This window comes from Hippoglossus stenolepis, chromosome 17 (assembly GCF_022539355.2).
Source record: "Hippoglossus stenolepis isolate QCI-W04-F060 chromosome 17, HSTE1.2, whole genome shotgun sequence".
Taxonomy (NCBI): domain Eukaryota; kingdom Metazoa; phylum Chordata; class Actinopteri; order Pleuronectiformes; family Pleuronectidae; genus Hippoglossus; species Hippoglossus stenolepis.
In genome coordinates this window covers 19,426,958-19,451,517 of record NC_061499.1, presented here as the reverse complement: position 1 = coordinate 19,451,517, position 24,560 = coordinate 19,426,958, and the positions used below count along the sequence as shown (strand labels likewise).

Sequence of the window (24,560 nt, the reverse complement as noted above, 5' to 3'; positions counted from 1 at the left end):
TTATGTTGATGATTACATGGTTCATGTCACATGTAGATATGAACCCTTATTTGCTTCCTCTGTGTGTAAGGTTTTATCATGTTTTAGCTCTTTGCTGCCAGAGTGTTTTGGTTCATACTCTCATGTGCCTCACTTCCAGCAACAGGCAGTTGTTTTCAAAGAGAAAGCTCTGAGAAACCCACTGTTCACTACACTACCTGCTCAGCAGAACAGAAGATAGATACAGTTATAGTGACGAGTTGTTGATCATCGTGTTGGACTATGATTTAGCAGCTAAATACAGATATTTCTTCAGGTGGAGACCAAAACAGAGGTAAAAAGGACAACAAACTATTTAAAACCTGTTCCCAACTTGTTCCACTGTCCCCAAGTGATTTTTCTTTTTAAACCAGATCATTTCTAATTGCCTAGATATAATTGTATTATTTTAATTGCTTAGAAGGTCATTTTTAACCGTCATTCATTAGCAACTCAGTGTCTAGCTATTGACCAGATCTCATGGTCTTCATACATAAACACTAAGTGGTATACAGCACTAATTTTGAATAAACAATGTGGCTCTTGCATTTTGTAAAAAACCCAGTTCGTAAGCCTAATTCTCATTTTTATTATACTCTCTTCACAGTATACAAATTGATTTACCAACTTTGTCCAAAAGTAGCTTTAATATTCTCTTTACTTTAGAAGAACTGAGGAACACTGTGCTTCTTCGTCACATTACTTCTCTGATGCTTTTGGTTAAATATGAGCTCCCTGTTTGCCCTGTATAACTTCTGCTTTCTGCCCTTCCCAGAGCCCATGCGTGCCTTGCGGGGTCTGACGGCCACAGAGATCCAGCCGCGGCTGCTGGCCCTTCAGTGGGAGCACCTTGGCTACAACCTCACGCGTTGTCACACCTACACTTTGTCCCTATGCTACCGCTACTCCATGCCAACAGGAGGCAGCGGAGGGAACAACGCCACCGTCAGAGAGTGCCTGTCAGTGGATCGCAACACGTCTCACTTCACGCTGAGGGACCTGCCGCCCTTCCGCTCCGTCCACGTCCGGTTGGCGCTGGCCAACCCTGAAGGAAAGAAGGAGAGCAGAGAGGTCACCTTCCAGACCGAAGAAGACAGTGAGTGGGCGGTTTTGTTTTACTCAGTGAAGAGCAGGACAAGAAGATGCAGGGGTTTGTCAAAACAAGGCCTGCGTGCTTTACCCCCCACACAACTCATTATGCAGAACAGGGGTATATTTTATGTATGAAACTCTGTCTTGTCGTACTCACTCAGCTCAGGCTTCAGAACTTCTAGCTATCTTTGCATGCTCCTTCATGCACAGATAATTATTGTGTACTGCTTACACGAATACATGCCTTTAGTCATCCAGCACCAGCGGAAAAAACACAAATATTGACTCACAAAGTATAAGCTGGATGAGCCTAACTAAATGGAAGATCAGCCTTTTAAATGGGGACCAGTGGAGCAATAATCAGCTCGGGCTGTGGCCTGTAGCATTACGGGGAAACGATTTTGCTTATCTTCGTATTAACATTTTCTTGTGTACGTCAGCGGAATAGACCCATTCTAATGCAAATGAACAGAGAGTGCAAGTCCAGAAGGTCACACACTTATTGTTATATATAATAAGCAAGACTTTTATAGGGATATTCTTGACCCGGTGAAGAGTGTGAGCACGAATGACAGCCATGATATGAAACTGACAGGATTTCTTTAATTACATCTTCATAATGCATTTTAGTAGCTCCTAAAGGATGCAATGTTGTTTTACATTCAATTTTACAACAACACTTGAAAATACCAAGCAGTGAAGGAGATATGGAAAAAGAGTGCACTTAAATAACTACACCTACTCATCGCAGCCCTAGGGGCCGAAAGGAAATGCATTTACATAAATGGAATAACATGAATGTAGTTTTTTTGTTTTAATTTTATTCATCAGATTTGACTGTGACAAGTTAAAAAGAGAGAAAAAGAAAAAAAGGAGTTCCGATTGTTTCCCTCCACACTTGATATTTGAGTGTCAGTGGAAAGTTCTGCTTTTGGACCGGTGAAAAACTAGTCTGACAGCCTGACAGTCCCCAATCCTCCTGTCACACGGAGAGCCGCCATCACCTTCACAACTACCGTAATTGAACCGCAGCCGGTGACAGTTCCTCCTGCCTGTTTCCTATTGGGCTCAACAATCAAACACCGGTGTAGCGCTTTGCTTACACTGTGTCCCCACTGCTTGGCGGAAGAGGATTCGGCTGTCAGGGATTCATGGATACAGCCGGATTTTCCACCAGGATTCTCTGCCTGCCTCCATCTCAGCCTCTGATGCAGACAGACAAGCCGTAGAAGTTTGATATTGTCTCCTACAACATCTCCACACCCCCCCCCCACACACACACACACACACTGTCAATGTGAAAGAGCAAGCAAACTATTTCAGGACAAGAAAAGAGTCAAAGACACCGGCATGTTCTCTGGATATGTTCAAGTAAAATTCAACCTGGGTCAAGCTAGTAGGTGAAAGCTGGACACAGGGACGTCACTGAACAGAAACCTGCGAGGGCGAGAAACAAGAGCAGTCAGACGATCATGCAGGTTGTAAAAAGGAAACACTGCAGGTCAGAAAACTTTACTTTTAAAACGAAGTTAAACAACAGCCGCGGAGAAGGAGTAAAATTCAAACACAGATTTTTGAGTCTGACCGTCCCAGTGGAACCTCCTGAGAAGAAATGCATTGTAAATTTAGATCATTTTTTAAAAATTAACTATTACCGTTGTAGAACATAGATAAAATAGAAATCACTGTCCAGAGTAATGTTATTATCACAATCGATTGAATATAACTGTGTAATACTCCGATTATAATTTACATTGGACGGATCAGATTCTCTCTCACATCACTTGAGTGGCCATCTAAAGACTGCCAGTCTGAAATAAAAAGAAAAAAGAAAAACTGAGGGTGTGGAGTTAGAGATGAGTTATATGGACGTAAACCTGAAAATTTAAATGACGGTCGCAGATTTAGTTTTTTAATTGAAATTATGCATTCGAATTTTTTCCTTCAACTCTTCAAATGTTCAGTAATTCATTTTCACCCACTATTTTTCAATGTTGAGTTAAAAAATCAGGGTTTATTCAAATTCGTCACTGTCACCGGTTGAGTTGCATTATAGATAATGTAGTTGAAAGGTGTTGACTAGAAAGAAGACAAATGGGTGGAATAAATAGAGATGCTCACTTTTACCTGCCCAGTGTGAGGCCAACAGAGTGGAGCACTTATTTTTTATGTCCATACCCACCAGACTAACAGATAGGCTAAATTTATTCACCAGGGATGATTGCTGCTGTTGTTTTTCTGGTTTTATCTCAAACAAATTATGACCTAAACTATTAAAATAAAGGCCAGGATGCAAATAATGTGGCCTTTTTAAAAGTGAGCAAATTGGATCTTTTGTTTTCTTTTTAATGACACCTCTCTTAGGAGCAGTCAATACTTACATTGAATTCCATGATTAAGCTCCTTCAACAGAGAGGGAACATGCGAAGGTGTTTGTGGTGCATTATGTAAGACATGACTGTGTTCAGGACATCATTCTGCCTGAGCTTTCATTTTTTCCATCTTGCTGAGTGTTCCTACATGTTATCATGGAAATATGATTCAATCAATATAGATGCAGCCAGGTTTGTTTTGGAATTATATCAGACGGACATCTTCTACAGTCTCTCATTATCCATCCCAACTTCAGTTACTTGCCATGGAAACAGAGAAAGCACTCTCTGCTACTTCAAATCCTATTGATAGAACTTTTTCCACGTTGCTGCATAGAATTATCAGACACAGTTACATGTTATTTAAGATGACTCTCTCAGATTTAGAGAGTTTTATTTCTCATTTCATGACATGTTAACAGCGAGTGTTACCAGAAGGCACGAGAGCCAACAGCCCAGCGGGAACTCATTATTCATTCTCGGCACTTAAAGTGTCCTGCACTGCAGGCGCTCAAAACCTAGCTGTCCTCTTTTAATAAGATGCATCCCATTAGGCCAAAAAATGCAGAGAGGTGCGCAGGCAGTTCACAGGTTGGATTACTCTGCTGTTTGTTTGTCAGTGAGGTGCTAAAGAAGAAAAATCGACTGTCATCCTCCAAGACACGGTGCTCCGTTATCAGACAGTAGAAGCCAGAATCTCAATTCATCCTGAGGGCTGGGAACAAGCTGGTCCACAGTTTCATCTTTTCATCACCTCCAGTCCTCTCCGCCTCTGTGTGCCTTCTCTCTCGCCCCCTCCCTGGCCCTGGTGCTTTTTCGTTCTGTCAGAGGTGTTTTTCACCCCTTGGCATGCCTGCACAAGAGTCCATTAAGTTGAGACTGGAGCGGAGTGTTTGTTTCTGAGAAGTTTTTTTTCCTTTCTTTTCCTGCTGCAGTTCCTGGCGGCATCGCTCCAGAGTCCCTGACCTTCACCCCGCTCGACGACATGATCTTCCTGAAGTGGGAGGAGCCCATTGAGCCCAATGGTCTCATCACGCAGTACGAGGTAGGTTGCCTTGTTAGCCCTGCTCAAAATCTTCAACCCAGAATATACGCTTGCCTTTGAATCCCACACTAATCCCACACAGGTGCCGGATGTTATTGCCAATATCTATATTAGTCATCCTCCTTCACTAAAAGGACTTAGATCCAGGAGAAGTCACCTCTGCATTGGCTGCCCCCTCGTTGATTCTCCCCAGGCTTGTTATCACTCTTTCTTGCCCAAATGCTCGTGGCACACATGAGCTTCAGCCTCTAGAGCGGGGAGGACCCACTTTTCATAGTTTATGGGATTTACTGTACATGTTCCTATGGTAATGAAGCTTAGGCATAGACTTCAGGCTGTAATTACATGGGGGACAGCCATTCTAATTAACTATTTGCCTAAGAGATACCTCCACTAGGGGGCAACTTTAAATGTTTCTAATTAATTATTGATGGCCCCCTATTAACCGTGGACCTTTGTAACATTGGTTTTGGAGCTGCTTTCTTTAAGTAGATGTGAAGACCCGCTATGGCTTAACACACAGTCGCCACATTACATTCATAAGCAGAAGACTGGGAAATGAGGAACTAGGGAGAGAATCGGGTGATGCTGTAACCTTGGTCCACACACAAGTGCATTGACTCCTGAAAAGCGAATTACTGATGCACAGGATTTTAAATAGAGCATGAACAACACAGGAGTTTTCAAATCAATGATCAAGCCTCAAAAATCTGGTGAGAATATTTCACCTCATATTTGTTTTGTTGCCATTTCTGTTGCTGTCGTTGCATCTTACACAACCTTGACAAATTACACTGTGTTTACAAGCACAGAGCTTCATGGTGGGTTTGAACTATTTCACAAACTTCTATTGGCCAATCACCCAGTTAGTAGAGCTGAGCTTCTTTTTCCGAAATGAGCAACAGTGACACCAACATTCTCCTCAGTGCCAATAGACCACATTCACTCATCGGCCATTTTCCTCTGACATCACACTCAGGGTAGGAAGCTAAAATGCTGTTATGAACAGAATAATGTTTTTCTGCTGTGAGCCTGGTTTATACGTCATATACAAAACAGTGAATCTGAATAAACTATTACTAACTATTATATAAGTATATATTATATAACTATTTATATAAACTATATAAAGCACACAGGATTGTTAAAGTGGCGTCTGTGGCTGAGGGGTAGAGCGGTCGTCCTCCAACCAGAAAGCTGCATGCCAAAGTGTCACTGAGCAAGATGCTGAACCCTGAATGGCCCCTCATGTAATAAGAGCTGCCTATGGATGCACTGTTTGAATCTGTGTGTGAATGGGTCATAATGACTAGAAAAGTGCTTTAAAAATACAGACCATTTACCATTTAAAGTCTGGAGGGGCATGGGACCATGTTTCAGCGTTAAACAACATATTCAGTATAGCTCACTAGCTTTCTTTAATATTTATTTCAACAAAATAGGGCCTTTGTTATTTCTATTTTTTGTTTATTATCACTACATGTACAATAGGATGTGTCATGTGCCTTGTATGGCTCCATTTTGTTTATAAGCTTACCTGGAAAACCTATTCGGACAAAAAAGTAAAAACACAACTTATTTTGACCCTGCTTGTATTTCAATAGAAATGCTTCAGTATTACAGTATATCTGGGATGAGTTTAAATCTGCAGTTAAAAGGGGACTTATTAAATTCACATAAATGACTTTGATTCGCCGTAACAGTATGGAACCTGTGGTGATGGATGGGGGTTGCGGGGGGAATGAGAATGAGCTACTTTATTGAAAAGTTAATAAATAATAAAAAAGCGAGCAGTTAATATACCAGGAGCAATCATCTTGTCCTCCATACGCCATGTCCTGCAGTCCCTTTATGAGTTAATCAATAACGCACACAGTATGTCACCCATCCATTTATTCCTCTATTTTAGAAAGTGATTATCCTGTTCAGGGTCGCTGGGGTCCATCCAAGTGAGCCACCTCGCCGCCCTGAAAGCAACACGTTCAAATTAAAATGGCTGAGGACACGCCACCAGTATGAAGAATTGGCCATTTTATAACCGGCCCGGTTGATTTCCTCAGTTTTACAAATCTTGATTTACAGGCTCACATTTATCAACTGGCAACAAAAAACAACATCATCACGCTGGTCTTCAGTCATACTTGTCATCGTCAGTCATTGTTGTGTTTATTCACTTTTACTTTATCAACTAATCCAGAAAACTGTGTAAAATCAGGCCAACAGTGCTGCGGAGGAAGAATATGAAACCGAATGTACCTGAGTCTGATTATCAGCAGCTAACTGCAGCCTAAGATTAATTAGATCTGGCGGTGGTAAGACATCTCTTTGCTTTATATCACAGATGCTCTATCTGCTCTATCTGTTTTATACAGTGAGATTAGTTCTGCCCTAATTATGGTATATTGGGGAATACTTACATTGACCCAATTCCAACACACTCCAGACTGAAATATTTAAACAAATATTGCCATGGGATTTTGTACATATTCGTGATCCCCAGAGGGTGAATCCTGGCAACTGTGGTGATATAACAACCTGTCATCTCATACCAACAGCTTGGAAATATCTGAATGTACCAGATTGACTTTTACACATTGATTTTTCTAAAACAATGAATTCTAACGACTTTGGTGACGTTCGATTTTGAGCTTCCTTGAGGTTTGCATTTTTCAAGTGAAATGTTTTGACGCTGTATGAAATTTTGTCCAGATATTATGTGTTCCTCGGGATGAGTTGTGAACATTTTGGTGACTTTTGGTCTAGCGCCACCATCAGGTCTAAACTGTATCTAAGTACTTACAAAACTAACAACATTCCTATCAACCGCAGCTGTATTTTGTGTTCAGTGATCAGCTTGTAAGATTTGTCAGCGAGAGCATGTTGGTGTTAGCATTTAGCTCAAAGCCCGGCTGAAGACACTTTGTCTGGTTTTAATCCAGTGACATCTTTTCCCCATTCCCAGATCAGCTACCAGAGCATCGAATCGTCAGACCCGGGCATTAATGTGCCGGGTCCTCGCCGTACGGTGTCCAAGCTGAGGAACGAGACCTACCACATGTTCTCTGCCCTGCATCCTGGAACCACCTACCTGGTGTCAGTCCGCGCCCGCACCGCCAAGGGGTTCGGCCAGACGGCACTCACCGAGATCACCACCAACATCTCAGGTGAGGCCTTGTGCTGACTGCTGTAGTTGTTGTGCTTGGTTTAATTGTGCCTGTGTGGAGTTTGAGTTGAATAAGGGTCAAAGTATGGTGTGGACACAACGGGTTGTATTTTATATAAGCAGAATTCAGTTATTGTGACTACAACACTTCAAAGAAAACAAAAAGTCTTGTTTTTCCCCCAAAACAACAACGTGTACCCACTCAAAGCATTTAGAGACTATAACAAAGAAGTAATGACTTGTAATCCCCTCCTTTTGAAGAGCTCTTGATTAAATGACGCATGTACTTTTAGATTATACAAATTATCTTCATTTTCCTGCAGCCATCTGCTTTTAGACCTTCATTACCATTGTTTGATGCAGACTCAAATTGAAGTGAACAGTGAAAATGGTTGGGCTTTGTTCAGCTAACAAACACCGGAGTCTGTTTATTATTCAAAGGCGACGCAGCAGTTCAGACATTACAGAAGCAGTGTATGTGGGGTGAAAAGGTTGGCGCGATGGATCTTGCGATTAGACTTGAAAATGTGCCCGTGGGGAATGTGCAACACAGTTTTCTACAAATGGAGATCTGCAGGCTTTATGTTCCCAAGTTGCCAAGTCATTGTGAGTTTTGTTTCTCAGAGGGTTGAGTTTGTACGTCAGAGTATTACGGCAACTGAAAGGGGAAAGACAATCGGAGATTATAAAAATATAGTCATATTAAGAGGGAATAAATAAATTATAATTTGAGGCTACGTGTTAGATGGGAAATCTCAGAAGATCAGCCTGTTGCTTGTGTTAGAATGAGGAGTATGGAGCATCTTGTTAAGTCATACTTAATGTTTGAGAGAGGGCCTCCTCCACTGACCAGGAGTGGTCAGTAGGAGTAAGCCCGAGACTGGGAGATGTTGGTGGATGTGGGCATTACATATTGTCACCACCACCACTAACACGTGCTAACATCTACTGGTAGTTGGTGACATTACATTACATGTCATTTGGCAAATGCTTTTTATCCAAAGCGACTTACAATTTGTGCATTCAACATCTACGAGGGGCCATTTAGGGGTTCAGTATCTTGCCCAAGGACACTTCGGCATGCAGATGGGGATGACTGAGGATTGAACCTCATAAACCCCCATATATTGTGCAGAAGACCGTCAGATGTTGGGACATTCAACATTTTGTCCTATATTCTAAACAATTCATAGGTTTCATTATAATAAATACAGAGATGCATGGGTATACAGATTGAGCCTGTGGGTTGTGCCTCAAACATATGACTAATTGTCAACTGCTGTTAACAATTAATCACACTGTGGTTGCTGTATTGCACACTATTTATTAATTAGAGAGTAGATCATGCGCACAAAGGGTTTTGGATTTTAATGGCATGATTTATTAACTTGTACAGGTGTATTAGTTTAGGTACCTGCTCTGTATATATCAGCAGATGATCACATGTATACATTCAAAACTATAGATAAGGGTGTCAGAATGTTCAGATTACTTGTTTAAGGAAGGTGACAAATGACATTTAGTCTGAAGAACCTCGTGACTGTGTTTGTGTACAAACAAACCTCATTGAATTGGGCGCTTCTTATGTTTTCCACATTACTCACTAATTGCTGCAGTGTATTTAAGCCACTTAAACAAGCAGCAGTGTATTTGACCTGGGATTTCTCGCGCAGAGCTGCGTAGGTGTAATAGCAGTGGCTGTGCTGGGCTCCACAGGAACTCGATGACTATGAACCATGCTATTGTGGATTCAAAACATAATTCTATGTACTATGCCTGTTTGAGTGGTGGAAAAATCTGGAAGGAGGTTGACTGTGAGTCCCAGAGATGCTGCTTGTTTTTTTTCTTCTTTTTTAAAATTGTTGTGCAGACTATTTATCAGGTCAATCCAAAGTGCATTATGAAGGATCCCTTTTTTATATTTTTGTATGTATTTTTGGGGCTTTTTATTGCCTTTAATGGATATGACAGAGCAAGCTTGTGAAAGGGGGATAGAAAGAGAGTGGGGGAGGAATCAAACCCGGGCCTCTGCGGGTTGAGGCCTTGCCTCGTTGGGGCGGCAGCTCTACCTGGTGAGCTATACGCCGCCCCAGAGCTGCTGTTTGTCATGCCCGTCTGTCTGATCAGTAAGGTCACAGCTGCTAGACAGACAGTGAGCTACTGTTTATAGAAAATTACATGTGAGTGTGACCTCTGTATAGAAGCATTCAGACTTAAAGACCTCAAAATACAAAAGGAATATACCCGACAATCAGGAGCGGACTGAAAGATCATGCAGACCAGGAATCTGACTCCACACCAGGCCTCCCAAACCATCAGACCTCGTCAGACCACTAGTTTTGGTGTGGTACCAGACAGTAGTTACCTCCACCAAGGAGGATGTGCATCTACTGGATGGATTACCACACAACTTGGTGGAAGGATGGGATATGTTTCAGGGAAGAACCCATTATATTTTGGTGCATATCCAGGAAGTATTTTTTTTTTTACTTTCTTTAACTTTGAGAGATATGGTAGATTTTAGTTAATCTCTCAGATAATTACGTGTGAATCTTGATGGAAACATTCACACATATCTAGGGGTTGGTGTTAATGAGTGTGTACATTCTTTGCGGATCCATGTGAAAATCCAGTGGATTGAAAACACACTTTTTTATGATGGTTAGCATTTTAGCCAGCTTTTCGTAACAGCTAGGACTAGTTTTATGTGTATTTGTTAGCAGGATTATGCAAAAACTACTCAAATGAAATTTTGTGTCGCAGCGGGGCATCACCGAAGGAAAAACCCATTACATTTTGAGGATTGTGTGGCTTTGGATACACGGGAGGATCATTTTCATATTTTTTCTTTCTTTCTTACACATGGCAGGATAGGACATTAGCCTTGGTGGAGAGATATGCCCTCTCGTGTCTGGGTTTGAATTTGCCCACTATTGTTCACCTTAAAGCAAAGCGATCCAGATTACAAAATTATTCTAGCAGAAAACTGCTGTAGGTTTTACACATATTATGCCACGTTCATAAAACATTACGCTAAAGGCGTTGGTTTTCCGGTGCTCCCGCTCTCTTTCGCTCTGAGCGACGGTAAACAAAAATCACTGACTGTCTCATCAATAATAGATGATTATTATTGCTCTTGGCCATTGTCCGAGACAAACTTAAGTCAAAAGATGCAGCTGGCAGGAGCAGCGCTGCAACGCACACATGCCTGCCAGCCGCAGCATTTCAGTGAGGTAGAAGTCACGTACAGGTGAGGCTCCTTATGCAAGAGGTGCATCAACTCGTTGCTGTTTGTTATATCATCGCTGGTCAGGTGGACCGTTCAGGCCAAAACGACCACCTCAGGAGTGTGGCTACAGGCATGGACAGTATTCATATTGCACTTTTCCAGTTTTATTGATCCATCAAAGTGCTTTACAGTCCAAGTTATATTCTGCCATTCACCCATACTACGCTTCCATACGCAGCCCTATTTCTGTCACTCCATTCACACACTGTCAGCACAGCCGTCCGGGGCAATTTGGGGCTCTTACACTTCAGAAAGCAGACTGGAGGATCTGGGGATCAAACCACAGATCTTTTGGTTAATGGACAACCCTCTGTACCTTCTTCTCATCTTTCTCCATTCCTCCTAGTTTAGAGGAAGCTCTGTGTGGGCTCACAGCTGCCAACATATACAATTCAGCCGACGGTGTCACATGCTCTCTCCTGGCTGTGCAGTCAGAAAAGCCCAGCGGGGTAGCCGGCTTTCGGTCACAAGCATGAAAGTGTAATGTGGCACTATTACTCCTTTCATAATTCATGCTGGATTTAACCACCTAACATGCACTTGCTGAAACATGTCAGAGACACCGCAATGTATAATGCAGGCCCCAGCTGCCGTGTGTGCGAACGCCTGTGAGTGATTTTCGGATGACAGGTTACACAAGCAGATTTTTACAACGAGCACTAAGGCCCCTGCCTCACAAGCAGAAACATTTGCACTTCCATTCTGGAGCCTTTTCCTTTCAGTGCATCTGTTGTACCAGGATCGCCATTTGCTTCTCTACATACTCCAGTTAATTCACTCCCTGTTGTAAACAGAGATGGGAACACTCAACCTTTTTGTCCCCAGAGCTTTTCTGAGGTGGTGCAGCCTAATTATATTATAAGGGCCTGTTGTTCTCTCTGTAGTTGGCTGCTGTTTCTAGTCACCATCAGTCAATGTGGGAGGCCTCCACACACTGCAGTCCACAGGGGACACGGGCCGGTAATGAGTAAAGATAGCGCACTGTATCTTCTCATGTCGGATGAATTACTTAAATATCCAAGCACAAGTGCAGCTACTTGGCTTTTTACACCCTCGAATCTAAACAAAGCTTATCAGGAAGGAAGGATAAATACTGCACTTAAAAATGATTCTGCTTTTCTTGCACTTGAACTCGACTTTGACTCTGCCTTAACTCTTCTCCGTGGTCTCCCCCCCGCTCCGATTCTTTTCTCAGCTCCGGTGTTTGACTATGAAGACATCCCCTCGCCGCTGAGTGAGTCAGAGAGCACCATCACCGTGCTGCTGCGCCCTGCACTGGGGAGAGGAGCTCCTGTCAGGTACAACTAATACACGCCTCACTCCTACGCCAGCATTCATTCAGGGCTCCTCCGTGCTGTGATATTTATAGCTGCCATCGAAATGGAAGGTACAGTGCTTCTTAATGCTTTGAGCGCAGCAGATGGCATTTTAAGTAGAATATGAAGAGCCACATAGGATTTTTATTCAAGTGTTGTACAAGAACTTTCAAATATTTCAAAGTCGCAGTGATCATGAGGACACAAGGGTTTACTCAACAGCTGACTGTCCTCACTTAACAAAATATAAACATGAATAAATATTTGACCATTATCACTCCTTCTCTGCTGAAACCTGACTCATCACATCACAGAGCTTTGGAATGACACCACATGCCAGCCACCGTGACGAGCGCCACACATCAGTGTCAGTCAAAAATCTGGGTTTTTAGAAAAAACATAGAAAGCACTGGCTTTTGAGGAAAAAACTAAACTGGAGAGAACATCAAATGCTTCGTGGCACATTTTGTAGAATGTGTGTTGAATTCCCATCAAAGACAGACAGACAGAAAAGGAGATCTGACTTTAAAGACACTCATAAATTCTCACGTCTCTACAGAATTACGGCAGGAGTTGGCAAGATACACAAACAGTGCAGGATTGGATTCTTTCTTATTTGAATGAACTGGTGCAGTGTCTGTTTTAAACCTGCCTGTTTGCTCGGCCTGTGGTGATACTGTTTGCAGCTTGTTTCCCCCCCGGAAACTGTAAAAGTGATCTGCAATAATTGAGGCGCATCAAGTAAAGATCTGCTGCTGGACCACCGCTGCTTCACAAAGAGCTGCTCACCTGTGTGTTCAAATTACAGTGAAGCTCACCTCAGCCGCACAGAACACAGAACTGGAGAATCAGTTGTTGTTGCTTACATTGATGCTACTAAAGAGCACTGCTTGCCTGTTTATTTAAATTGTATAAATATGGAGGGTATAGCAGTCAATAAGATGAACGGTTCTTGAAATATATGAGCCACATACATACAGACAGAGAGAGCTTTCTGAAATTAGTAGATATAGCATTTTGAAATTGTAAGTTATCATGTTTTTTTTCATAAAAGTGCTAAAAGTATTCCAAGGGGGCAATTTAAAAAATGAGAGCTATTACAATGGCCTTATATAGAGAGTTCAATGTAGTTCACATGTTTTACTGTAGATAATTACAGTTTGTAGAGTTTATGTTTTATATTACATGACTCTTTTATTCTCTATTCTGTGGTATCTTGCATCAACAGGCACCCCTCCAACTGTGATTATGTTTTTTTTCTCATCATCCAATTTCCCTCTTATCATAATTGTAGTTGCTTTCATAAATACAAGGCATAATTTAGTTTTTTTCCCTTAGAAGCACGGGCACTAATTCAAACAAGAAATTGTGTTTTTATCTAACTTAATATAACTCGGTTTCAATCTGAGTTTGAAACTCAAGAAACTCCCTCTGTTAACAGTGGAATTGAGAAAAGTTTGTTGTCTGAATATTTACTGATGACAGTAGATGACTTTATACTGAGGCCCACTCTGTCCTCTGCAGTGCCTACCAGGTGGTGGTGGTGGAAGAGGACAGGTCCCGTCAGGTGAGGAGGAGGGAAATCGGCACCGTCGACTGCTTCCCGACACCAAACTCCCACAGCGAGGCCCAGGCCAAAGGGGCGCCGCATTACTACACGGCCGAGCTGGCGCCCAGCAGTCTGCCCGAGGCCACCCCCTTCACCGTGGGAGACAACCACACCTACAACGGCTACTGGAACAGCCCCTTGGACCCCACCAAGAACTACCTCATCTACTTTCAGGCCACCAGCAACTTCAGAGGGGTAATAACCATTAAGATGCCAGACGTGGCTTTTGTTTGTGGAGCCCGGGCACGCTGCCTCTTCGTTTTAGCTACCTTGTCAGTCAATTTAGATTTTTGTCGAGCCAAGTCAGGAGGCAGCGTGAGAGAGGAAGCAGCCCTCTGCATAAACAAGGCTTTATTTATTTCCAAATGGGTTGATGTATGTGAGGCATTTTCAGGACTGCCTTGGGTCGATTGTTTCCCACTGGTTAATCGTAGACTTGTTAATGTTGCATAGATTCTCAATGAAACAGGGAACAGGGACTTTCTTTCTCTCTCCATGAAAACCTTTCAAAAACATCACACGAGCAATGCGGCAAATGAATCTTAACAGCTTTTAGAAGATAATTGCTTGCAGATCACAATGTGCACTCCTGCCTTTTTTTTTAATCATCCAGTTGTCAGAATCCCTCATATTCAAGCTCTTTATAAAAACTTTACTGGTCTTTAAGTTTTTTCTTCAAGGAAAATCAAACACTGTCTGTAAGGCATAAAAATATCTGAAAAGAAACTGTGAAAAAGGATGTTGCTGGGCAGAAGCAGTGGAAAACCGATGTTCCTTAAATCCTTCTGCACTTATGGAGCTCACGTGTGCCGGCCTGCAGGTTCTCATCTAAATATCAGTACCTGACTCATCACAGGATGCAGCCAGTTTCCTCTGGGTGCCACTTGGTGGGCCTCCAGAGCCTGGAAGGCCGGCAGGCAGCCTCTGGCCCGGGTCAGGACCAACATGCTGCGTGTCTGACTTAAATTTCTCCTGTTTGATCTGAAATCAGCCGAGCACTTTTACTCATCATGGAGAGCCGTTTGTGAAGAGTCTCCCCTGAGACCAAATTAAAAGCTCTGTTGGCACAGCCTCTCTGAGGCAGAAATGAGCCAACATAAGCAACTGAATATTATAATTCATGTTGATGACTTTTTCTTTTTTTGTCCTGCAATATTCTCATCTCCGGTCTAAATTATAGTCGTGTTTCATGAGATATGGCCTGTTCTAGCTGAAAGAAAGAAAAAAACAAATTATTTTGACAATTACCCTGAAAAAAAATGAGAGGCTTACTATGGACCATGAGCTGCCGTTGAATTGAAACAGTAATTGCTTTGGCAGATCTGCCTTCAGTGGCGCTTGAAAGATGCATGATTGGTGCTGCCAGTTTTCTTGTGAAGCACACGAGCAGAAAACAAACATTTCTCTTTGTCATGTCTGCAGGAGTCATCTGGCTCTTTGGAAATATCTAGATTGCTGCTATCTATTACAGTAAAAGCAAAAATGACAGCATGCTGATATTTTCCCTTTCAGCCCTCTGTTGCAATTCTCATTACTCATCATCAGGGGTTACTTGTCACTCGTACCAGTTTTTCACTTATTGGATGAACTGGCACATGGACAGGGAAAGGGTTGGCTTCTGAAGCGGTTTTGATTCAGCTCCAGGTTGGCAAATTACACAAAATCACAAAAGTATCAAATGTATTATTGAATCGTTTATCTGTTTGTATTAGCAGCTAGATCCAGGTCGAAGGTCTCTCTTCTTTTGGCAATGCTTGTTTCCACTTTCACACATTGCTGGTAGCAGTTTATATCAGCTCTAGCGATTTCATGTTACTTCTCTATGTAAGTAACATGATAAAACATCAAAACGCTAATAGCTTCAGCCTGTGTCTGAACTCCACAATTAATAAAGAAAGAAGCTCCAATCTGTAACCCCCTGTCCACGGCCTCTAAACAGCTCACACAGTCTTAGGGGGGTGAAGTGTTTGAGTCCACAACACACCTCTGGAGTCTCAGGGGTAAACTGTGTTAGAGCAGAATCCAATACAATTGAAGTCAATGGTGAGTCCTTCTTCAGACGTAATAAAACAACAGAAAAACCATAACCTGCCTCCATACTGCTCCTGTGGTGTCATCCAAGTGTCCGCAAGCCCCGACATTCAAATTCGACTCGAAACGGTGTCATTGACACCAAGATTTAAGCCTAAAAGTCGGCTGATATCTTATGACCAGGTGCATTCAGGGACCGTCGGAAATGCTAAGTCTGCTAGCTTAGCCGCTTCTGGTGGACATTTAGGCTTAAAACGCGGTGGAAATGATGCTGTTTCGAGTCGAGTTTGAATGTCGGGGCTTGCGGACACTTCACCACATAAGCAGTATGGAGGCATGTTATGTTAATTCTGTGCAATCGAACATTTCACCCATCAGCCTAAGGGTGAGTAGATAATGAGTGAATTTTCATTTTTGGGTGAACTATCCCTTTAATGATGCTGCACGTCTGCTGGATTTGTAGATGGGGAACAGTTTGTTGACACGTTTCAATTGTGAAGGTGTGTGGGGTTATTTTAGTGCGATTGATGCATTTATTCAACATTTCATATCTCATTTTGCTCATCTTCTTGTCAGGCTTTAGGGTTGCAAATATTATTAAGTTCTACCACTCAAAACTGTAGCGTTTATGTCAGGCTGTAAAATATGATTACATTTTACAATTTATTATTTATGATTTTGATGACTCATATGATTCATATGTGGTAACGCTGAAATCCTCTTTAATAAAATGCGACTGCAATCCACCCCATGGATGTGGATAGTATACTATAAATCCCACTTCTTATCCATGCTTGGTTGCATTAAATTGCGACTTTGACAAGCGCCGGCGTTTCTGCCCCAAAAGGCCAAAATCCCACCTTGACGAAGGACAAGATGACACATGACATACAACCTGCCGCAGCTTCAATAACCCCTGGGTGCGAGTAAATATGACTGATCTGTCACTGAGGAGATGAGAATCCGCTTCAAGTGGATTTCCAATTAAAAAAGGTAATTTGGCAACTGTTTTAGGGGAAAGGTTCCTGTCGCCAGTCTCAGAGCACATATTAGCATAATTGCCCATAAAGAATGGTTTAACTTCCCTAAATCTTAATTTGGTAACATGCCCCTCTATCTTTGAGTTGGAGGTGGATGTTTTTTGGGTGGAGGGGTCTGAGCCCATCAGGGGAGCCAGGTGAGGTGGCTGAACATGGTGAAGAGAAGCAGAGGTCTTCTCCCATCACAAGGAGACGTCTTCTGTGTTGGGAAATTTCAATTATTTTCTTCTGTCACCCAGCAGAGAGTTGGGTGACTTTGATGTGCACAGCCAACACGCTTTCAGACAAGGTTGATGATTTCAGCAGACTAACACATGATTAGTTTACACTGCCGTGCTTGTTTCCATCATGCTAATCAATATGTGTTCATGGCACCACACAAGATTCATTAACTCTGCCTTTCTTTTACTCACAGGAAACCAGAATCAACTGCATTCGGATCGCTCGCAAAGGTAACACCTTCTTTTCTTTTCTCGTTTCTCATTAAGGTGCTCCATGTATCACTCTCACATCAATGAGGTGTCAAATTAATTATAAATTAGTTTACCTTTAACATGGCTCTCCCGTGGTCTTACTCTCCCTAAATTCTTTCTCGCCCGCTTTATCGAGCGCTGTATAGTTTTACAGCACACACAGAGCTGTTGCTCTTCTCTCACTGCAGTTTTCAGACCTTCAACTTTATGAGAATTGCAAATATTGAATGTAGTTAAAGTCAGAAGGAGACGAAGTGAAAACAGCATTTTTCGAACCCTTTCATTTGTAATAACACTTAAGGAGGCTGTCACACTAACCTCGTTTGGTCCACATCCTCAGACTTAGACTTAGTCCGAACTAAAATAACAGGTGGGAAAGTTGCCTCGGACCAAGGTCTGGACCAACTGGCCAGAATGTAGTAGACTTGGTGTTGTCAAGTTGTCCCCACTGCATGTAGAAATGAAGTGGTCAAAACCTTGTACCTGAATAGGTTTTATATAAGTTGATAAATAAAAATATTGTCTGATTTCTTATCTCACCCACTACTCACCAGCGTTTGTTAGATTTTCACCTGTGCCCATATCAGTGAATTTATAAAAATATATATAGATTTTTACCCGTTACACAACTTAATTGTGGATTAACCGGTGCAGGACTCTAGCTTGTAGGTCACTGGGTATTATATTTGTCGTAGTACCGCAAATGGCCACTGGGACAAATTGTCATTCTGTTTTCCAGCAGTCGCTGCTCAACACTTGTTTGCTGCCCCCAGTGGTCGAAACAATAAATGCTGTTTCAAACAGAGATAGCAGTAAACACAGATGCCATCGAGTAACGAGTGAAAAGGATGATGATTATTAAAATATCATCTGCTTCACTGTTGAGACATAGGATCGCCGGCTTCATGACAGTGTTACCCCTGGCATTAGCAACCAGACATCTCTGTTACAATAACACACTTTCATCTCAACCTTCTGAGGTGAAAGTCAACTTGAACGCAACAGCTTTCACCTTAACTCAATTGTAATTAGAAGATTTACAATATTTCCTTCTGTTTTTCACTCAGGGCTGCAGAGGCACAGTTTTGCATTGACACGGATTGAAAGATTATAATGGATCATAATGATTGTAATAAGCAGATAAGATAATGCTCATGCGGTGGCCCCGTGGACTCCTTTGTTAAGCGTTAGCCTTAGAGTTTTGCATCCCCATGAATAATATGGTATTATTATCGCATTAGGAAGCGCACCATAAAAGGTTGGAATCTGCTACCGACCCCCCCCTACCATCGTGTGGAACAGGTGGAATTGGGATTCTCAATCTAATCATAACCACTGTAGGAATTTCTCGTGGTTCCAGTGGCTTCAGCTGTGTGGTGCATGTGAGAGACTTTGGGCAGATATCCTGGATCAGGCTGCTGCTTAAGGGCTTTGACATGGACTTGGTGTTGTTTTGGGTGCTGCAGGGAGGAAGCCCCTCACGCCAGTCTCTCCTCAGCAGAGACACTGGAGGAAAGGTGAAAGCAAACATGCATCCGTGCTCTCACTCTGTGTCTCTTGAATCACTGACACTGACATTTGGCAAAAAAAACTTTCGGGCTCTGATGGCTTTGAAATCCACAATACGGCAACGTTTCATTCTTCTTGTTTTTTTTTGTCCTCCCTGAGAGAGGAAGCGACCAGGAGTGTTTGCTTGAGAGACAGACACAGATAGAAGGCTCTCAGTTCAAACAATGGGGGAGAGGGAAACAGACAGAGGGTGAAATGGAGTTGTGCCCCCCCCCCCTTCCTCCCCGCTGAATTCTGCCTGAAGTTTGTAGTGCTCTTGAGAAAGGTGGCAGTTAAATTGGATTTCTCTCCCTGAACTCTTTCTTATCTGAAGTGTGATGACATCAAAGAATCCTGGCTTACTGTTGTCTGCCAGCGTGTCACATAAGTAGATTAGGGGAGGTGGGTTGCTGGCATATTTATAGAAGCCATTTTTGTACTGTAGTTGTGTGTATACAGCTGTGGGAGGCAGGCCCAGAGGACACGCTGATGATCCTGCGGTCCCCTCAGAGGTGGCACAGAGGTCCCGTCCCTGGAAGCTGTGTTCAGTGCAGCGCCGAGCCGCCGCTGTGCTGGACAGGTGTTTGTGGGTTTTATGTTTTTGTTCTTTTTCTCTACACCACTGGGTGTGTCTTAGTTTGGTCTTTTTTTGTTCTCAGGTGAAATATGGCCTACACAAGACACAGAAGAATGGCAACATGTTCATTGCAAATCAAATTATCTTGAAATATTCTCCATTCTGCAACAAGACTAGTTTTTTTATTTTTATTCATGCAACATATATGTATGTGAGTATGGATTATGTAGATTCTATAGAGGAATTTAACATTAATCCTCCGAGTTGCCAGGTTTCTTGATTTATTGTTCACAGTAGCTTAATATTGACCAGAAGCTCGGAGGTGATTGTTGGGATCTGTTCCTGCTGGATGGCTTTTGTTTGCGATTTTATGTTGTATGTGTGAGGCTAATAAAAAGGAAACTGCAAACAATGAGGGGTTTAGTTTTATTGACAGTACCGCGAGTGCTAACACTGAGCCACAGCAGGGGGAGCGCCGGGTGCGATTTGACTTTGCACTGGTGGAATGCTACTCATGCACCGAATTTACATACAGTACACGGAGCGACATAGTGCATGTAACTCCAGCTTTCCATCATATCGAACCAGCCCCATTATAGATACATGGTTGTGATTGGCCTGACTGGTTTCCAGGATGGATGGATGAGTGTGTCAGAATTGGAGTGGGGGGAGGGTAGGGGGGGGGTAGCAGAGCCATCTGTGGGTGTGAATAAACGTGAGCCTCCTGATTGGTCTGGTGTCCAGGCGACAGTCTGTTTATACCCATGTCCTCTTTTCAGTGTGACCAAAGCAACACAGTGGTAAATTACAGACCGAAACAGATGAAGGAAAATGATGAGTTATGATGTAATATACAACTCACCATCTTTGCCCTCCCTCTCTTACTCCCAGCTTGGGTTTACCTGCATGCACACTGCTGGATTTTTTAAAAATTTACAGTGATAGCCGACATCTAAATAAGGCCCCGTAAAGCTGAATGACTCACCCAGCGTGATTCGTGTGATTACGGCAAGTCTGTCAGGCTATTGTCTGCCAGGAGCTATTGTCACCACCGGTTCACAGCTTATCAAGCCAAACTCTGCATTCTGCTTCACCGTAAAGACCTTTTTTTTTCACTCCCTCACACATAAAAAAAAAGCAATAACTCCCCCATGAAGCATCTTTGCTTTGTTTAAATACAGAAATACTGTCCAATTCAGCCAAGCTGCCAAACCTCGCCAAGGCCCTTAAATGATTCCATCTCCCTGTATTTTGTTATACTCCCTGCCTCATTTGTTTTCTCATCAGGGAGATGGCTTCTTAATGAAGAGCATGCTGCCAGAAGTGTAATAATACTCCTTCGGCTCATTCATGCTTCATAGCAATGTTTCACCTTTGGATAAAACACAGCGGGGAACCCGGATGATTCACAGAGAGGGAGATTTCATGCTCCTGGCGAGGTGACATGGCAATGCACCAAGACTGTGTCATATAGATTGTGGTGAGCGCCTGAATGTATCAGTTTGGTAAGGTAACCAGAGTGTTGTGTCTCCAACGCCGAATGAGTGTTATAAGTCTCTATTGTTGAAGCGCATGTCGCTGATAAAAGTGCACGGGAGTAGTGTTTAAGCCCTGTACTGTCTAGTGAGCTCTGTATTGTGCAGCATCTGGTGATGGAGTGTGGTGCAGCTTCTGCATGGTGATAAACAGGCTTGAGCTGGAAACACTCTCCTGTGTGAGCTGCCTCCGTCCTGAACACTGAATCATGGTGGATGCGTGAAGATCCTTAAGCTGTCAGCGTTCTGCAATAACAACGTTGGTGTTACTGTGACAGACTCCATCAGGATCTGTTACAACACCAACCCCTTTGTGTTTGTAACTGGTAGTTTGATACACATCTCGTTGCTCTGCCAACGAGGGGCACATTAAAGATACATGTGAAGCGACCGCTCATGTCCTTCGATACCATTCATCACCAATTTGACACAAATTGATTGAACTCAATGTGATGAACTCAGATTTAATGAAATGCAAAAGAAACGAGATGCAGATATTAAAATTTTATTTTCTTTGGTTCTTCTACAGCGGGCAGGAAAGCATATATCAAGAGTTGTTCATTCCTGCCTGGCACTGCACTAGATAAGAGACATAGTGTTTTAGAAACAACTACCTTTGAATTTGCAGCTCAGTTAGCATCTAATTTCTGCACAAGTTAGTTTTCGTCCTTGTTTAGCAAACAGAATGAGCAGCGTGTTAATCAGCACAACACAGAAATATAAAACTACTAAAGCAGTTTTCTAGCTTCAGCTATAAAAGCCTCCTTGAGGAGAAGCCTTGTTCTTCCCTCCCCAGCTATAACAATGCTGAATTTCAGTTTTATGTGAGCAGGTTTGAGCACCACAAACAACTCTTTTCATCCCCATTTCAGATGGGTGAAGGCAGAGGGCTTTTGCACATATATCTGGACAAATAAAACCCAAACAATCCGCATGGCTTCATAAAAACCTCCACTGGGTGTAAGAGAGAAAACATTTTTTTTTTAGTCGCTTGGATGAAAGCTCTGTTTGTTTTATAGGAACAGTATATTCTTGTTGTTTTGTGCCAGGACTTGGTCAAAAACTCTGTTCCCACCAAAGCAGAGTATTAAGACCAACAGAGGCTGCCAGTCTCCTTGGCAATAATTGTGTTTGTTTATGGTAATTGTTCAAATGAGTGCCACAATGATTTATTGACATCAAACCACTGCATGAAGATGCATCTTTGCAAATTAGAACTGATCAACCCGTCACTGTGTCCATCTCCTCCTCTTCCCTCCTGTACAGCTGCCTGTAAGGACTCGAAGCGGGCTCTGGAGGTATCCCAGCATGCAGAGGACATGGGCCTGATCCTCGGGGCCTGTGCCGGTGGCCTGGTGGTCCTCATTCTGCTTCTGGGGGCCATCGTCATCATTGTGAAGAAGGGGTGAGTGGCTGTGAAGATGTTTGTCTGTCTCCCTGGCGATGTGAGATGGGTTAGACCTTGTCACAGTCTTGTTGTGTGTGTATATCCCATCCAGAGGAGTCAATTTATCCCCATCCCGCTTGGCAGCTAGGGTCTACTGAGGAATGCATTTGGCAAGTGAATTACAATCAGTTAGTGGGATGGGAGAGCATTAATCCTAAACTCCTCCACCGTTGCCTCAGCCAAGCTTTTGTGTTTCCTCTCATCTTTTAATTTCAAGGTCTGCGTGTTGGCTGAGCACATTCAAAATGCAGACCCGCTCGCACTGGAACCGCTGGCTGCTCTCCACCTGCAAATTACCTCAGTCGTCGATCGCACCTGCAGTGTATTCTTCTTCCGCTCGCTGGGCAATGGTGGAACAGTCATCTGAGTGTGAAATATTTCATCAAGGGGCATGTTATTCCATTGCCCACTCAATTACATGAGGCGAGCAGCTGTGAGGTGCCAGTGGATGGTCTAGTAATTGGTTAGGAAGGTTGTTTTTGCCTCTTTTTTTTTTTGGAGGTAGGAACTCCTCCACCCCGCGGATTTTTCTTTCCTCACAGAGAATAGAGGGAGAATGAATGGGGATGTCTGGAAGAAGGCGCTGACTGATAAGATTCACTGGGCCAATCCAGCAGACACAATAAGAGCCAGACAGCCGCATGAGGCAGGAGCAGAGTGTTTATATTTAGTCACAAAATATTGTCACCCTGCATGTACAAAGTTCGACTCTATATGTTAATGTGTTTTGTGATCAATAGGAAAATCAGAGGATCCCAACAGGGGGCTCGAAACGCAGGAAATGGGAAGGAATGAAAAGTGAAGAAAGGGCTTTCCGCACAGAAAACTCCACTCTGAACTGATTTCAAACTTTGAGATATTTATTGAAACATGTAGGCTGAGGTTTAAGCCACACGTTTTGCATACTGGCTTCATTTCTTTTCAGAGTTTTGCAGCTCTCACTGCCTGATGAATCTTAATGTCAGACGCTGCGTCCCGTTCACCATCTGGATGCGGGCTGATGGACTGTCAACATTTTCAGTCGAAGTCAAAGTGTCAGAGAAACTGTGAATAATGAAATTTTATTTAAAGTTCAAGTTAAACAAAAAAGAAAACCACATATAGGAATAGAACAATAAGGTGCATTACAATGAGCCCCAAAAGGAAAGACAGAAATAAGCTGTAAAATTGTTACTCAGTGTTTCTCTGAGGGTATTAAAAAGTCAAGAAATTTACTTTTAGGCCTTAGAATGTTATAAATACATTAAAGTTACCTTGATATTATGTTTTAATACATTTAAGTCTTACTTTTGTTAATGCTACTTCCATTCTGCATTGAAATTAGTTTATGTGTCTGTTTATTTTTTAACAGAAAGTCTTCGGTGGTATGCGTGGTTTGGAATGTCTCAGTGTGTTCTAGTTCTTTCTCAACAATACTGATATTAAATCACTAGTAAAAGTACAAAGAACAACATGGAACTGATAAGTGAGTCTACAAAAACCCTGATCGGAATTTATCGCGGTACACTCCCCAATTCCTGTAATCCTTCACAGATATAAATAATTGTTTCATATATATCAATACATTTGAATCATTATGGTCTGAATAACATCTTCAGAAGTCTTAAATTTACCTTAACCTCTAAATCTAACCTACATAAATCCTTTTATTACTCAACCTCAACCATCTGATTCAAGAGTGTCTTTCTAAAAGCAGCTAAGAGAGATTAGTGATGAGGAGCAAAATTAGAGGAGTGGCAAGCTCACCTCTCTCTCCTTCACACCTCCAAATTTAGTTTTTTTTATTCTCGAACTTGAAGAAAAAGCCCAGATTAGTGAATGTTTAAAAATCGAGTTGGTCCACAGCTGAGCTTTGGCGTCCAACAAGCCCTCTCTTCATTTGTCATGCTTTGTCCTGCTTCGTGAAGTGTAGCTGAGAACATTCCAACGCACTGAGCATCTTCATTTATCTTCCTGATGCCCATCTTGATAAACCATAGTCACCTCTCTGTTTTTTCTCCTCACT

General features: G+C 42.5%; 1 protein-coding gene across 4 annotated transcripts in view; it reads left to right on the top strand.

Annotated features, from left to right (window-relative positions):
• Positions 1–24,560, top strand: part of ptprua (protein tyrosine phosphatase receptor type Ua) — a 198,892-nt gene that overhangs the window by 128,936 nt on the left and 45,396 nt on the right. For all 4 annotated transcript variants that reach the window (XM_035183324.2, XM_035183323.2, XM_035183322.2 and 1 more), the window contains exons 8-14: positions 794–1,114; positions 4,418–4,527; positions 7,490–7,691; positions 12,175–12,277; positions 13,820–14,099; positions 17,391–17,427; positions 22,375–22,513. In XM_035183324.2, the coding sequence (XP_035039215.1) occupies positions 794–1,114; positions 4,418–4,527; positions 7,490–7,691; positions 12,175–12,277; positions 13,820–14,099; positions 17,391–17,427; positions 22,375–22,513 (1,192 nt within the window). The remainder of the gene's footprint in view (positions 1–793; positions 1,115–4,417; positions 4,528–7,489; positions 7,692–12,174; positions 12,278–13,819; positions 14,100–17,390; positions 17,428–22,374; positions 22,514–24,560) is intronic.